General features: G+C 34.9%; 3 protein-coding genes across 4 annotated transcripts; 2 read left to right on the top strand and 1 right to left on the bottom strand.

Moving 5' to 3' along the window:
• Window positions 1–2: 2 nt before the first annotated feature.
• Window positions 3–7,307, bottom strand: nipsnap3a (nipsnap homolog 3A (C. elegans)). Of its 2 annotated transcripts, none has more exons than XM_067457106.1 (6): window positions 7,111–7,307; window positions 5,292–5,502; window positions 4,838–4,999; window positions 4,033–4,182; window positions 490–576; window positions 3–359 (listed from the first exon to the last, which is right to left on the bottom strand). In XM_067457106.1, exons 1-6 carry the CDS (start codon window positions 7,186–7,188, stop codon window positions 283–285), a joined length of 765 nt encoding a protein of 254 aa, XP_067313207.1. In that variant the 5' UTR covers window positions 7,189–7,307; the 3' UTR covers window positions 3–282. The 2 variants fall into 2 exon arrangements, with proteins under 2 accessions (XP_067313207.1, XP_067313208.1); XM_067457107.1 differs by having other exon boundaries at window positions 5,292–5,499.
• A 1,056-nt stretch (window positions 7,308–8,363) lies between these two features.
• Window positions 8,364–9,060, top strand: LOC137092707 (probable pancreatic secretory proteinase inhibitor). The gene is made up of 4 exons (XM_067457108.1): window positions 8,364–8,499; window positions 8,608–8,639; window positions 8,728–8,840; window positions 8,950–9,060. Exons 1-4 carry the CDS (start codon window positions 8,448–8,450, stop codon window positions 8,993–8,995), a joined length of 243 nt encoding a protein of 80 aa, XP_067313209.1. The 5' UTR covers window positions 8,364–8,447; the 3' UTR covers window positions 8,996–9,060.
• Window positions 9,061–10,557: 1,497 nt separating this feature from the next.
• On the top strand, window positions 10,558–16,062 carry thg1l (tRNA-histidine guanylyltransferase 1-like). The gene is made up of 6 exons (XM_067456475.1): window positions 10,558–11,051; window positions 11,178–11,354; window positions 11,860–12,029; window positions 12,778–12,866; window positions 13,441–13,548; window positions 13,628–16,062. Exons 1-6 carry the CDS (start codon window positions 10,864–10,866, stop codon window positions 13,787–13,789), a joined length of 894 nt encoding a protein of 297 aa, XP_067312576.1. The 5' UTR covers window positions 10,558–10,863; the 3' UTR covers window positions 13,790–16,062.
• The last annotated feature ends 238 nt before the right edge of the window (window positions 16,063–16,300 follow it).

Below are 16,300 nucleotides of genomic sequence, written 5' to 3'. Positions count from 1 at the left end.
TATGACATTGCTGATTTTTTTTTATTGCTTTGAAGAATTTATTGGAGGAAAAAAAAACATTTGATGACACACTGATGATTAATATTTGCAATAGTTTGTCTTTTAAGTCTTAATGTAATGCAAAGCATTACTTTGACCCACAATCTTTATTTGATCATCTGCAAAAACTTCTAAGAACTTGCTACAATTAAATCTGTTCGTCAGTCCACTTATTTCATGTACTGCATAAATGAATTTTCACTCCACATTTCCCTGATTTTGGAGTCAAACCATGAGTCCATGCTATTTCATTGGTGAGAAAGTACAGGGGAACATGAGTTTGTTCTTCTGTGACACCAGGTATGCGGCACTCTCCCTTACTGGGGAAATAAAATACAAAAGTAAAAAAGTAAGGTGAAATGTAATTTTAAAAAAGCAAACAATAAAGCATAAAAGTCCCAGAATGCTTTCATAATCAATTTTATGGCTCATACAAGTTGTACGATTTACCTGCCGCCACCACTCTGGCATCTCCATGAGATGTATGACGTATTGCTGCACGCTGGTCTGCACTCTCATACCACCACAAAACATGCACTGCACATTGGAAAAAAATATTAGATTATTATATATATATATATATATATATATATATATATATATATATATATATATATATATATATATATATATATATATATAAATGGATTTTTTAACTATTTATTTGTATGATACAGCTGCAAATAAGTATTTAAACACCTGCCTATCAGCTAGAATTCTGACTCTCAAAGACCTGTTAGTCTGCCTTTAAAATGTCCACCTCCACTCCATTTGTTATCCTAAATTAGATGCACCTCTTTGATGTCGTTAGCTGCATAAAGACACCTGTCCACCCCATACAATCAGTAAGAATCCAACTACTAACATGGCCAAGACCAAAGAGCTGTCCGAAGACACTAAAGACAAAATTGTACACCTCCACAAGGCTGGAAAGGGCTACGGGTAAATTGCCAAGCAGCTTGGTTAAAAAAGGTCCACTGTTGGAGCAATCATTAGAAAATGGAAGAAGCTAAACATGACTGTCTCGGACTGATGCTCCATGCAAGATCTCACCTTGTGGGGTCTCAATGATCCAAAGAAAGGTGAGAAATCAGCCCAGAACTACACGGGAGGAGCTGGTCAATGACCTGAAAAGAGCTGGGACCACCATTTCCAAGGTTACTGTTGGTAATACACTAAGACGTCATGGTTTGAAATCATGCATGGCACGGAAGGTTCCCCTGCTTACACCAGAACATGTCCAGGCCCTTCTTAAGTTTGCCAATGACCATTTGGATGATCCAGAGGAGTCATGGGTCAGATGAGACCAAAATATAACTTTTTGGTCATAATTCCACTAAACGTGTTTGGAGGAAGAAGAATGATGAGTACCATCCCAAGAACACCATCCCTACTGTGAAGCATGGGGATCATAGCATCATGCTTTGGGGGCGTTTTTCTGCACATGGGACAGGGCAACTGCACTGTATTAAGAAGAGGATGACCAGGGCCATGTATTGCGAGATTTTGGGGAACAACCTCCTTCCCTCAGTTAGAACATTAAAGATGGGTCGAGGCTGGGTCTTCCAACATGAAAATGACCCGAAGCACACAGCCAGGATAACCAAGGAGTGGCTCTTTAAGAAGCATATCAAGGTTTTGGCGTGGCCTAGCCAGTCTCCAGACCTAAACCCAATAGAGAATCTTTGAAAGGAGCTCAAACTTCGTGTTTCTCAGCGACAGGCCAGAAACCTGACTGATCTAGAGAAGATCTGTGTGGAGGAGTGGGCCAAAATCCCTCCTGCAGTGTGTGCAAACCTGGTGAGAAACTACAGAAAATGTTTGACCTCTGTAATTGCAAACAAAGGCTACTGTACCAAATATTAGAATTGATTTTCTCAGGTGTTCAAATACTTATTTGCAGCTGTATCATACAAATAAATAGTTTTAAAAAATCCAACATTGCTATTTCTGGATTTTGTTTTTTTTTAGATTATGTCTCTCACAGTGGACATGCACCTATGATGACAATTTCAGACCCCCCCATGATTTCTAAATGGGAGAACTTGCAAAATAGCAGGGTGTTCAAGTACTTATTTTCCTCACTGTATGTATGATTTCAATAATGTCCAAATTCCCATTGGGTCACAAACAAGCAGATCCACTGATAATCTTGTGCGGGGTGATCTGCTAACAACACAGGTGACTTAAACGCAGTCAGCAATTTTATCCCGTAAAACTCATCTTTTATCTTTTTTTTTTAAATTACATATTAAAACGGTTTTTTTTCCTGCGACTTTTTTTTATGCCTTAAAATAGCTTGAATTTAACTCTACATACTTGCTTAATTTAATATATGCAGTCATATTTATGCAAATGAACCCTGCCTCCTCATCTACAAGTTGATGTATCAAAATGGTAATGTATTTTATGTATTGCTCTCTACAACGTAGAACACATGTGATTAGCCTTTTGCTCGATTACGTTATCAAACAGCTAATAATGTATGTTTATAGTCAATGATAGGCTAGCCTGATATGATATGCTTGGGGGGGGGGGGGGGGAGATGGCGCAAGTACCAGTAAATTGACTAGCACAAACTTAATTTAAATTAATCATGCAAGGTAATTTAACTTATCTCCCCATCAGTTTTTGCGTCTGAAAGGAAAACTCCTACAAATGCAATAAGTTCAGCTGCAAAAATGATGGCCAAAATCATTGATGGCCAAAACTGAGAGACTCGGGAGGAGTTTCTTCCCACAGGCCATCAGACTCCTGAACGCTGTCACTTAACAACATGTGACTTCACCTCACTTCAGTATTAACAATCTCACATACTGATATTGCACTGCACTTTATTCTTCTTGTTGTTCCATGTAACTACTCATTATAATGCTGTTTGCACATTACACTCCTGCACTTCTGTTATCCACGTATTTATTTTTATAGTCTCCAGTTTACTTTATCTCACTTATTTTATTTCTTTTACTTGATTTATTCATAATTCTACATATGTATATATATATAGCATCTTTATCCTATTCCTATTTTATAATTTATTGTGCTTTTTTTGTTAATTGTTATTTGCTGTCCATGGAGCGGACCTGTTTACATTTCACTGCCGGTTGTATTCTGTATAACTGTGTATGTGACAAATAAAACTCTTGAACTTGAACTTGAAAAATAAGTCTGTCCATACCTTTTCAGCACTAATTTATCACTGCGTGTCGTTAGTAAATCCTGACAGTAGCTTTTCAACACCAAAATATTGCTAAGTTTGCACTGCTGCATTTATTTGATAATTTGATCAAAAATAAAGTAAAACAGTAATATTTTTGCAATTTTAAAATGTTTAAAAAGAATTCAACAGCCATTAAACCATTCTTCAGTGTCACATGATCCTTCAGAAATATTAATGTGCAGATTTTTTTTAGAAATCTTTAATTAATAGAAAATTCAAAAGAACAGCATTTATTTGAAGTAGAAATCTTTTTTAACTTTATAAATATATTTACTGTCACTTTTGACCAATATAATACATCCTTGCTGAATGGAAGTATTAAAGGAACTGTATGTAAGAAATGTATTTCAATTAATCATAAAATGACCCTGATATGTCAGTAGACATTAAGAAATCATGTTAATTTCAAATACTTATATCACTGACAACAGTAGTCCGGCCAGGATATTGTCATTTAAAAGTTGTTGTTGTTTCGGCATCCGGATTGCCAGCTCTGCTCTAGTTACCACAGCTGCAGCTACAAACGTTCTTGCTGATCCTGCAGCCAATCTGGCAACCTCGAGTCAGGGGGAAGTGGAGGTGGGATATACCTGCAGTACCAGTTTTGGCCACAATCTTACATACACTTCCTTTAATTTCTTTCAGAAAAACAGATACTGACCCCAAACTATTGAATGCTAATGTATATTTATATCACAGTATATACGAATCAAATCATAATGACATGACTTGGTAATTGTTTTAAAACATAATTAATTTCTTGCCTAACTCACCTTGATTGAGCTGTCCAAATTCAGAGTGAAAAACCCCAACTGAGTGGGCATATCCTGATCCCGTGTGAGTGCCCACTGCTGCCTGAAACGCCTTACCCCACACCACCGGACCGCCCGGCTTCATCTGGAAGGTGACCAGCTCAAAAACCCCTTCAGAAAACAATATATTTTAACTTCAGATAAGTACAACCGGAGTATTTTAAAGCTACACTGTGTGATATTTTCCCCCATCTAGCGGTGTAAAGGTATATGACCATCCAGTGAATAATAGTTTCTGTTCCTCTCAATTCTGATTTTGTTTAAGATCCTACGGTGGCCGATTTAGTCCAAGATTAACATGGCAATCCCCCTCTTCACATTCGACACGGTGCCATCGAGTGTTAAAACGCGAAAGGCGAAGCTTGAATTTATGGGTATGTCCCTCTTTGGCTAATGTACTTTCAAGATGGAGGGCCAACATGGCGACCGGCATTCAAACCCCTCACCCGTATGTATTTTCAATGGCATATTATAAACTTACAAGAATACTTTATACCTTGAAAGAAGTAAATACACATTAATGAGCACATATATTTTTGAAAGAACTACGTGTTTTAGCTAAGCTAAGAATAAACTAAAAAAGTTACACAGTGTAGCTTTAAATCTTCTTTTGTAAACAAAAAAAAAAAAAATATATATATATATATATATATATATATATATATATAAACATACTTTGGTTAAGTCTTATATTAACTAGTATCAAGTGAACAGGCATTGGTGACCCAATAAAAATCGATAGCATGTTAATGCACATAGTTCACACCTCCATCTTTGGGTGGCTTCTGAATTTTGCTCCAGGGTACGAGGTACGTCACTTCATTATCCTGAGAGCTCAGCATGGGCATCGCTTTAGAGATGTACTGCTCAATCCAGCTGGGGTCCTGAGCCAGGGTTGCCCGCACAGATGCACGCTGGGCATAGTTCTCTAAACAACATTATTGCAAAGACTGAAAAGAAGGGTTTGTTGTGGAGTTTGCATGTGGAGTGGCACTATATCTTTAAGTGTATACATAATATCTTTGCGTCAATACAGTAAACAAGCAATCTTACAAAGAATGTCTACAAATCTTAAAAGGGGCCAAAAAAAGGACATCCCAGCTACTATCAGAGTCAGTTTCCTTTGGTCAGTAATTTCAATGTTTCGTTGCAGTTTACTTATTTATTTAAAAAAAATTAAGTGCAGATTAGACATTTAGGAATTCAGTAGTCATTCTCACCATACTTCCAGATGTGGAAAACCTGATTGAGACCCCCATATTCCACACTCCAGTATCCGATGAGCTCCGAGTGGGCTGTACGTAGGTGGATCTTCTCATTGGTCAGTTTGAGGAAGGCGGCGTTGAGATGCGGCTGGATGTAATATGTGCGGAGCTCATAGAAGGTTCCGTGCTGCTGCTGAGGTCCGGTGAAGATCGGTGCCCTGGGCTGCTAGTGACATCATGTGGTCATTATTTGAACTGTTCAGCTTATAACTTGTATTGTAGGTCTACACTTTTATATGATTCTATATGATACCATTTATATGATTTAATAATGTTTTTTTAAATGGCATTTTCAGCCATCTGCTTTTGTTTATTCAATTCCAATTTACAGAGGTTCATGACATTTTTTAGGCAGAATCCCCCATCCAAAACAATCAGCACATTTAAAAAAAACCTTGAAACTGCCATCTGATGCCAAAGATAAACTGCACAAATGGTTATGTTCTACAAGCTCAGACCAGTTAATTCTCACTTAAGGACAAAGGTCAAACCATATACCCCAATGTGTATAAACCCCAAATACATATACATAAGACACTACAGTTAATGACATGATAAAAACCTGAACAGTCAGATAGACACTGAAAATCTGGGTCAAAAAGTCTGAATTTGATTTTGTGTGTGTGTGTGTGTGTGTGTGTGTGTGTGTGTGTGTGTGTGTGTGTGTGTGTGTGTGTGTGTGTGTGTGTGTGTGTTGTTGTTGTATTTATTTTACATTTAAATATGGAAAAGGCTATGTAAAGTCTTAAAATATTTAAGAAGATTTTGCCCTTTCAGTAAATCAAATAAGCATAATTATGTGAAGTCCTTTGCACAAAAGATTAGAATTTCTTAGTTTACACAAAATGCTCTTTGGGTCTTGGATCTTCGAATCTTTTAGAAATGGAAGAGTTTACTGAATCTTTGTGCATTTTTTTTTTAATCTAAAAAAATGCAAATGTGTTTGTTTGTTTGTTTGTTTGTTTGTTTTTGAATCTCATATTTGAAAAATCAGGCATTTATGGCTCAAAATATAGTATGATAGGAGATTATGGAATATGAAGAAGAAGAAAAAAATCTCGATTTTATTCAGAGGCTTAAACTGAGCAAAAATATAAAATTGTATGCAATTTCTGATATTAATATAACCAAAAAATAAGATAAAGTGTTGATGAGAACAGTATAGCAGACTACTTTCATAAAATTCATGTCATATACCGGTATATCAGTTGTTTTCTCTTTATCTTACAATAAAATATCTTATTAGTAAGATGATATTTAAATGCTTAGTTTTATGATCAAAGCTGTATAGTTTTTAGTCTGGGAGCAAAACAATGATGATTGGGAGATCCACTTATTATAGAGAAGACACTAGGCTACAACTTTTAATGTAAAGCTGTGCTTATAATGCAATTTGTAATTAATGTTTATAGCAAACTACAATACACTTTCACGTACTCCACGTATACTTGAAGAATTTGGGCCTCCATTAATGAAACACATAAATAGTTTCTATTTGGATTATGAAACTCTTTTGCAGTGATTTTCATGCTTTTGTAATTACTGCCACTGCCAAGTCATGCACAATGTAAGTTGCAACAGTGGAGTTACAAGATCATTTCATTGACAATGGAGGGCGTCCTGTGACGTACCTTCAAAAACAAAACTGGCGTTTGTCCTTTATCTACATCGAAAAGTCACAAATATTCAATATCATTCGATTTGTAAACCATCATTGATGAATGTTTCCCACTGTATCCTAAATAATACAACTTGTGAGTATTATTAAACTCACCGTAGGTCGGTTTTTCACATACAGACAGCGTTCAGCGTGACTCGACGCGTTCCGGAAAATACCACGTAACTGTATCATTTTTTTTTAATCAAGCGAATCTGGAACGGTACCTGTAGCGTGAGTGACGTGACAGATCAAAGCGTGCAGCCCTGCACGAACGAAGTTCACTCACCCAGAGTCGGTACGGAAGCCGAAATGTATTCAAGTTCGCTTCATGAAAGGAAATTAGGTGCTCATGAGTCTACTATTTTAATTTTTTATTCATTATTAGCATTTAAAACGTTATATTTATAATAATAAAAACATATTGTACGGATATATAGGTTAGATATAGGTTGTCAACTTTTGTAAACATTTTAATTGCTAGATAGGAAGGTCTCCCATTTAGGCTTATCGTGTTATCTTTCCCATCTTATAATTGTTAGCTACTATTTGTACTACTTTAAATAGGCCTAATGAGTTGTTATTAATCTCAAGATTTTGTTGTTCAAAAAACAAGTAGAAAATATTACATTTAAACTTTTCTTGTGTCTCTTTAATAAAAGTTTTGGCTACCATTGCCTTTACTTTTTACTTCTATAACACATCTATGAAAAGTGATCAAATAAGGAAAGTTCCAATTTGCACTTTTTCATAAGAATTATTTAATTTCAGAGATTTTCAAGAGAAAATTCTTTGTATGCTTTGACACCCTCAAGACTCTGTTCTGGCCCATATTCCCTATTGCATGATGTAGATAATTATTACATTGCATAATCATAGTGGAATTCCATTTATTTGGCGGCCAATAATTGCTACATTTGCCCGAATTTGTCCCATCAGTGAAAATTCTCTGTATACATTTTCTATTTTAGTTCAAAAGTCTCTTCAGGCCCATATTCTCTGCTGCATTATGTAGTTAATTATTGCATTACATAATTATTGTTAACTGCATTCCATGTGTAGTGGAATTCCATTTATTTGGGGCCAATAAACAGGGACACACCTCCCAGCCAGACCTGTTTTGAGGGATATTATACAGGCCAATGCATTTTGGATTGAGCTCAGCAATTTTTGGACAGACTGGAATGTTTATCCCTTAATAAAGAGAGAGACAATAGAGAGGCTCTGTTCTCACTGGTGTTGACGCGGGATGGTGGGTAGGTGGGGCGGAGAGCCTTCAAAATATCAGCACCTCTCCTCCTCCTCCTCACTTTCAAACTATATGTTGCGGGTCATCATCAATACAACTCTCACAAACGAGCAGAAAGTCACCGGACACCAATTAAAAGCTCTTAGCCTGAATTTACAAATCCAGATTTTTGTTTTGAAATCTAGGCTTCCTTCTTTTGAGCATCATGACTGGAACAGCAGTGGTTCTGATGAGCCTGGTCCTCATCCTCTCCGTGGGTACGTCTCCCGCACTGTCTTTTCACTGTTATTGCTTGAACCACTGAGGTGTGCCATTTGCAATTAACAACAGCAATGAGATTAATCCAATAGTAACCATTTTTCCAGGGGCAGAGGATAAATCAAGACTCTACCGCAGAGTAAGTCCATTCATGCATCAGAAGATGAACTGTGATGCATAACAAGGCATTTCCTGTTAAATTGCATGTGTGTTTTTTAATCTGACAGCCTGCATGTGGAGGTCTGAGTGTCAATCAAGCATGCCCTCTCAACTACTCTCCTGTGTGTGGTAATGATGGCATCACATACGTCAATGAATGCACCCTGTGTGTGCAGAGAATGTGAGTCCATTCATTTGCTTGTATGATAACAGCATTACGGTATGATTTTTAAGGACTGTTAGTAAGCAAGTGTTGGTGTTGGATAACTGAAAAGGTGTTTGTTTTTTAGGCACACAAATGCAGACATTTTGATTGTGAAAGACGGCCGCTGCTGAGGTGGAGGACCTTATGATATCATCACTTTGCTTTTCATATCTATGTTTGTTTAAGAGTGTTGTTTGCTATGGTCATCCAGACCAATTTTGCACTTATCAGTATACCTATATACAGTAGATGTGTGAAACTGCATGTTAAAAGTGAAAAATACTAGTATTCAAATGAATAATATGTGTCAGTTTATCACATTTGAGTGAGTTTGAGTGAACAGTGCAGTGTTTGATTTTCTTTTTAGTAAGATTGTTTTACATTAATAGTGACCTGTCGTTCTTTTCCAGCTAACAGGGCTAACATTCTGACAAGGTTCTCTCAAAGTTATGAACAAACGTTCTTCCAGTAACGTTAATAAGATGTTAGTTTAAAGTTATTTGGTCTTAAAAAACATTATCAAATTAGCACAAAGATGTTGTTTATACGTAAATCACAGAACATTTTTCTCAATTTTTTTGTTGTTGGATGTTATGTTTTTTAAACACTTACTTTTTCAGGATGTATAGGTAATGTTCCCATAATACTTGCAAAATTATTAAATAGAGGGAACATTCCCTCACTGTAAAAAAAATATTAAAAAAATAAGTTAGCTGGTTGCCTTAAAATTTTGAGTTCATTGAAATTACAAATGTCAATATATATGTTTTAACATTAAGTTTTAACTTTAAAATGTTCTAATCACTGAAAAAAAAAGAAAAAAAAGAAAAAAAAGAAAGAAAATATATATATATATATATATATATATATATATATATATATATATATATATATATATATATATATATATATATATAATGTCTCCAACTGAAAAATTTCTAGTGACTGATCACATAAAAAAAAATTCAGTTGGCCGAATTGAAATTCTGTGATTTGATGCAGTTTAATTCACAGAAATTCAATTCGTCCAACTGAAAAATTTAGATGTGGTCAGTCACTAGAACACTTTTAATTGGAGGCCTGAATTTATTTTACAGTGATGTTCAATAAGAACCAAGAAACACGTTTAAACAAATCTAAACTTTTTAAAGGTATTGAGAACATTTAGAAATAACATTAATGTAATGGGAACATAAGAAAAACATATTTTTTTGTTAGCTGGGTTAACATATTTCAGCTCTTCCATTAAGTTTAAGCAGCTTTTGGGAGCTGCTCAGAGTGCAATGTTTCAAGTGTGAATTTTTGATTTACAGCTTATTTTTCTAAATATGTATTTAAAAAATGGTTTAACAAAAATGGAAATGTGATATAATGATGACATGATAAACCTTGATTTATACCTGGATTTTACTTCTGTTTTGTTTTTTGTTAATAAAATAAACATACTTGCAAAACAATTGTAAGGTTGACCAGCTTTTTATGTCTTGGGGGGAGGGGGGGGGGGTCTTTTAACACTCATTCAAAACTACAAACAAAACATCTAGTTACATTATACTTAAAAAATAGCATGTTCAGTAATGTAATTTTGTATAAGACGCAAATCTTTAGGTTTTAAAATCTGCTCAACTGATGTTTTGTATATTATGTGGCGGAACAAAATTTTCAGAAGTGTATTTTGAGGGACTGTTTAAGGTGACGTACCAATACAATGACCGCTCACTTACATGTGAGTTTTGATCATGGTTTTGATGCTACATACTTCCGGTTAAGAAATAAATATGGTGTAAAAAATATAACGTTACATATTTAATAATACAACGGGTTGTAATATTTAAGAATAATACCGATAATCACTCGTTGAAGTTCTTCCTGAGACATGAATGTTAAAAATGCGCTTTCTGGACGTAAGCTAACCAGCTACGCCTCAGATATTCAGAATCAGAACTAACAGTTAATAACATTATTTAAGTTAAACTAATTTCGTAACTCTGATATCCTTATGCTGAGACGGTTATCGGTTAACTTTGGAGGGCTTATAGAGCACAAGAGACTCTTAAGTCATAAATTCAGCACATCATCTATCATGGCTAAAAGCAAATTTGAATACGTGAGAAACTTTGAGCTTGACGACACATGTTTGAGAAACTGCTACATTGTTGTTCGGCTAGATGGACGCAACTTCCACAAGTGAGTGATTCTGTAATACTTGCAATTGGTACAGTTGCAACATGCTGTAGCATTACTACAGGCACTTACATCACGTAACATGCGTGATGACTGAAGTAATTTCCAACATGATCCCCTTGATTGCAGGTTTTCTGATCAGCATAACTTCATTAAACCCAATGATGACAGAGCTTTGGGTTTGATGAACCGCAGTGCCCGTTCGGTCATGGAGGAGCTGGAGGACATCACTATAGCTTATGGACAGAGTGACGAGTTCAGCTTTGTGTTCAAAAAATCAACCACTTGGTTCAAAAGAAGGGCCAGGTATTCTATGCTCACAAAGTGCCATAGATAAACTTAATGTCAAACACTGCAATGGTTATCAAGGATTTTGATCCTAGGACAGGGGTTTTTAATCCTTTAGATGCCACGGACCCCCGATCCCCCATTTATGATCATTTGTATGCTCCCATACTAAAATTTAAGTCCTCATGAAATCTGATCTTATTTACTTTGTTAGGACATATTACAGGTCTTAGGGTAAACAATTAATCTGTGCAAGTTAATACACAGAAGAAAATTGTTTGCCGTAATAGTCTTTAATCAAAATCTGAAAAGTTACTTCCGGTCTGGAAACGGTGTTCCTTCTCAGATGATGTCAGTTTTTTTAAACCATTTTTTTATTTTTAACATGCAATTGTAACTTTATATCATGCAATTTTGCTCAGTTTTTATTTTAATCTTATTATTTCTTATAATCTTATCCCACAATTTTGGATCCCCGAACCCTGAAAGTCACTCATTAAATGTTTTGCTTTTCTCTCTACAGTAAACTGATGACCCACGTCACTTCCCAGTTTTCCTCCAGCTTTGTTTTCTATTGGAAAGAGTATTTTGGAGAGCAGCCACTGTTGTACCCTCCCAGCTTTGATGGCAGGGTGGTTCTGTATCCTAACAACCGTAACCTTAGAGACTATCTAAGCTGGAGACAGGCAGATTGTAAGTTAATGTATTTTGTAGTAGATTTGGGTTGACAATAACAAAAATAAAAGATAAAGTAGCGCGATCTGGGCCAGTATTTGTTCTTTTAACTTCTGCAGTTTACTGTGAGTGTCTCCCCAACACTACAAAAGACAATAAATTAAATTTACATTTTCATGACAACTTTATGAGAATATGCTTATTATAAAATGCTTGCTTGTGATGGGGCATTAAAGGGATACAAATGATGTCATCATTTACTCAACATCAAGTTGTTCTAAACCTGTATGAGTTTCTTTCTTCTGTTGAACATTGAAGATTTTGAATGTAGGTAAGCAAACAGCTGCTGGGCACCATTGACTTCCATAGTGTGACGACAAAAAATAAAATACTAGAAGTCAATGGGGACCAGATTCTGTTTGCTTACCCACATTCTTTAAAATATTTTCTTCTGTGTTCTTCAGAAGAAATAAACTCATACAGGTTTAGAACAACTTGATGTTGAGTAAATGATGACATAATTTGTATCCCTATAATGCCCCTTTAGTTACAAGCAAGCATGTTATTATAAGCATATTCTTGATAGTAAGTAAATGACAGAATTTTAACTTTTGGGTGAACTATCCCTTTAAATGTACATGTGCTATCTGCCATTCTTTACTTTGAGGATGCATAAAATATTGATTTACATTTTTTTTTTAGCTAGACCAGGAATTGAAATCAATTCAGAACCTTCCCTCTTTTATGATGTGTTGTATCTTCTCAGGTCATATTAACAATTTGTACAACACTACGTTTTGGACGCTGGTGCAGAAAGGAGGACTGACCACAACACAGGCTGAAGAGAAACTCAATGTATTCTCAAATATTTATGTTCTCAATTGTTTTCTATATTAGTTATACTATGGATTTGAAGGATGCTTGACACTAAAGTACATGGAAGGTTTCCACCCTGAACAATATAAACATGGCAGTATTTATGTCTGACTAGGTCTAGTCACAATCTTAGGAATTTATTCAGTAAGCTATTTTACCCAGATACATAATCTTTGCTATGTTTAATACTAATATAATACATAAATGTTTAATTTTGCAAAAATTTTATTTATTTAATTATCTTTTGGTTGGAGTTTATTTTACAGTAAGTGTACTTAGAGTTTACTCCCCTAAGAAAGTACTGTTTAATATAAGGTTCTGACAATGGTTTCAGGTTAGGTTTAGCGCTAGGTTCAGGGTAAGTACAAATTAATTACATAGTTATTACGATTACGTTAATAAGTACATAGTATCTGGAAAATAAAGTGCTACTATTTTTTCCATTTAAGTTTAGTTAAACATACCTAATTCCAGTACAATTATTTTGCTTTTTCACATTCTATAGCTCTAGTGTAATTAGTTAAAAGATGCATATTTTTCCCCACACACACAGGGAACGCAAGCAGCGGAAAAGAACGAGATCTTGTTTTCTGAGTTCAGTATCAACTACAATAATGAATCCTCTCTGCACAAAAAAGGCACAACTTTAATATGGGAAAAAGTAAGGAAGGTTTTTTATGTATTTATTCTTTAATCTTTTTAATGAAATTTCTAAGTATTTGTCAAACTCTTTCCTTCAGGTAACTGAAACTGCAACTAAACAGATCAAGCGACCAGATGAAAGAGAGACAGAAGTTACTGTAACACGGACCAGAAAGAAGGTTACAAGTCATTCCTGTGATATTATTGGAGATCAGTTCTGGGAAGAACATGCAGACATTCTGGAAAGTGACCAGTGTTGATCACACGTTAAAAAACTACCAGACCAAAATGCGAGTTCATTTTTCATTTTAGTGTTTCATTAAAAACGTTCAATGTTTTAAATGTATTGTCTTTTTGGGAGGAGGTGTATGGTGCCATGTTATTTTTTCCACTAAAATTCCTAGTAAAGACAAAGAGGGATCTTATTCTCTCCTGCAGGGATGAATATCTGTTTTTACATCACCCCCTCTGTGTGTTTTTTCCAGATTTTAGTGTCTTTATGAATTTGGTACAATAGAATCAACATGGCTACATTAAATGAAGTGAGCATGAAATCATTACGGTACTTTAAAGTGATAGTTCACCCAAAAACAAAAAAATATGTGCTCACAAAAATTCTGTCACAAAAGTATATTTTGAAGAATTATGGGTAACCGAAAAGCTGCTGGTCACCATTGATTTCCACAATATGGGGGAAAAAATACTGTGGAAGTCGATGTCGTGTTTGATCTTTTTTTTTGTTCAGCAGAAAGAAATTCAAACAGGTTTGGAACATTTGAGGGTGAGTACATGATGACATATTTTTTGGGGGGAACTATCACTTTAAGGAATAATCTGGGTTCAATGCAAATTAAGCTAAATCCACAGCACCTGTGGCATGATGATCACAAAAAAGCCAAAATTGGTTACAATTACAATGGAAGTGAGTGCGGCTAGGTTTTGGAGAATTTAAAAACTGAAATGTGAAGCGTTATAAAAATACTTGCATTAAAAGGAGGGATTGGGTTGCCCATTTTTACATGATAAAAAATAAGTCTCTGATGTCCCCAGACTGTTTATGTTAAATTTAAGCTCAAAATACCCCTTTAAATGCAAATGAGCTGTTGCTGGGGGCGGAGCTTCAAGAGCTCCAGTTAGCAGCTTTTATTACCTCATGCAGACTGATGAAACTGGTCAGCCTTTTATTTTCAAAACGGAGTTCGACAATGATGGAGAGACTCAAAAAAGTGACAACCTGTAGAATGAATGAGACAGGACGTTTCTGAATGGCTAGTTGATTAATTTAATGTAGCTGATGAGGAGTTAGGGATGGCTGATGTGAAACTGGAGTGAATTTTGTGCCATAGTTAAACAAATCCAGAATTTTGCAAACAAACACAATCTGCTTTGCAAAGGAAAACACGACTGCATTTTCTCACAAATGCATTTTCTTTTCTTTCAAAACAGGATTTCATGCATGTAATAATTCTCATCTCACAATTGAGTTTGATACACAATACTGATCTTGCAATACAGTAAAATAGACCCACAAATTACTTTGAACAAATCTAAAATTGTTCAAATGGTATAGATTATAATTATTACTTTTAACCCTTTTAACAGTGTTCATTAAAGTGCTAAATTTGATATTACATCAGAGGTGAATTTATAGGCTGGGCTTGGTCCTTCTCCCTCATGCACAAGTTAATGGTGACAGCAGAAAATAAATATTCATCATTTTGCTTATAATATATAGCCTACTCTGATTAAAATATACTTTATTTAATGTGACATTAACATATCTCATACAAAACTAAATCTGTCTAAACTTTAATCCACAATACATATGTGCATTTTTGTATTGTAATATATTGTGACACGATACACCCTCACATTGTTTTGAATGTTCTCATTTGAATTTTATCATCAAATGTATAAATTACATAAAAGTAAACTTTTGATATCCTGTGACACTACAGTGGGTAAATGGCATGGAGGATGGATGCGTGCATTTAAAAAAAAAAAAACTAGCCTTAGCTTACATGTTTTCAGCCATGTCACTGATTTTGCACTTATCAGTCACAATAATATTTTTAAATTGTTGTGATTTTTCTTTATTTTTTGTATGAAATAGAGTTGGCATAGTGAAAACCTCAAAAAGATTAATAATAGATACAGTAAGACAGAAATACTGCAACCTGTTCACCGCTCATTTTCTTCAGCTGAACACCGGATTGAAACCTGAACACCTGACCCAAAGCGCAGTCTGGTGTTCTGGTTGCTCAACTGTATTTGTGAGAAAATCTACCTGAACTGCATTTGTGAGAAAATTAAGCTGAGAGATTGTAACAGACATTTGCTATGTGGTATTTTTTCAAAGGTTACATTTGAAACACAACACAATAAAACACAATATTTGTTACTCTGCGAGAATCTCTGTTTGCGAGTCGAGTTTCCTTTGCAAGCAGATTGTGTTGTTTGAAAAATGCTGGATTTGTTTGTTTAATTATGGCACAAATTTAACTCCATAGTAAACAGATAAACAAATAAAAATGTTTGGGTGAACTAGGCTACCCCTTTAAGTTAAGGTTTTAATTTACAACTTTGAGTATCATCTTGCATACTGATATTATATTTTTATAGTTTCATAATTAAATACAATTAAACAGTTCTAAAGCAGGATAAAACATTGCATGTGGTTCATTCATTTAATGGTTGTTTAGATTAAAAGCTTAAAGTAGAATCTCTAGTTTTCATTCTTGATGCTACTTTTACGCTACTTTAACTTTTTT

This window comes from Pseudorasbora parva, chromosome 11 (genome assembly GCF_024679245.1).
Source record: "Pseudorasbora parva isolate DD20220531a chromosome 11, ASM2467924v1, whole genome shotgun sequence".
Lineage (NCBI taxonomy): Eukaryota > Metazoa > Chordata > Actinopteri > Cypriniformes > Gobionidae > Pseudorasbora > Pseudorasbora parva.
Note: the sequence above shows the minus strand (reverse complement) of the source record. Positions and strands in the feature narration are given on the sequence as shown.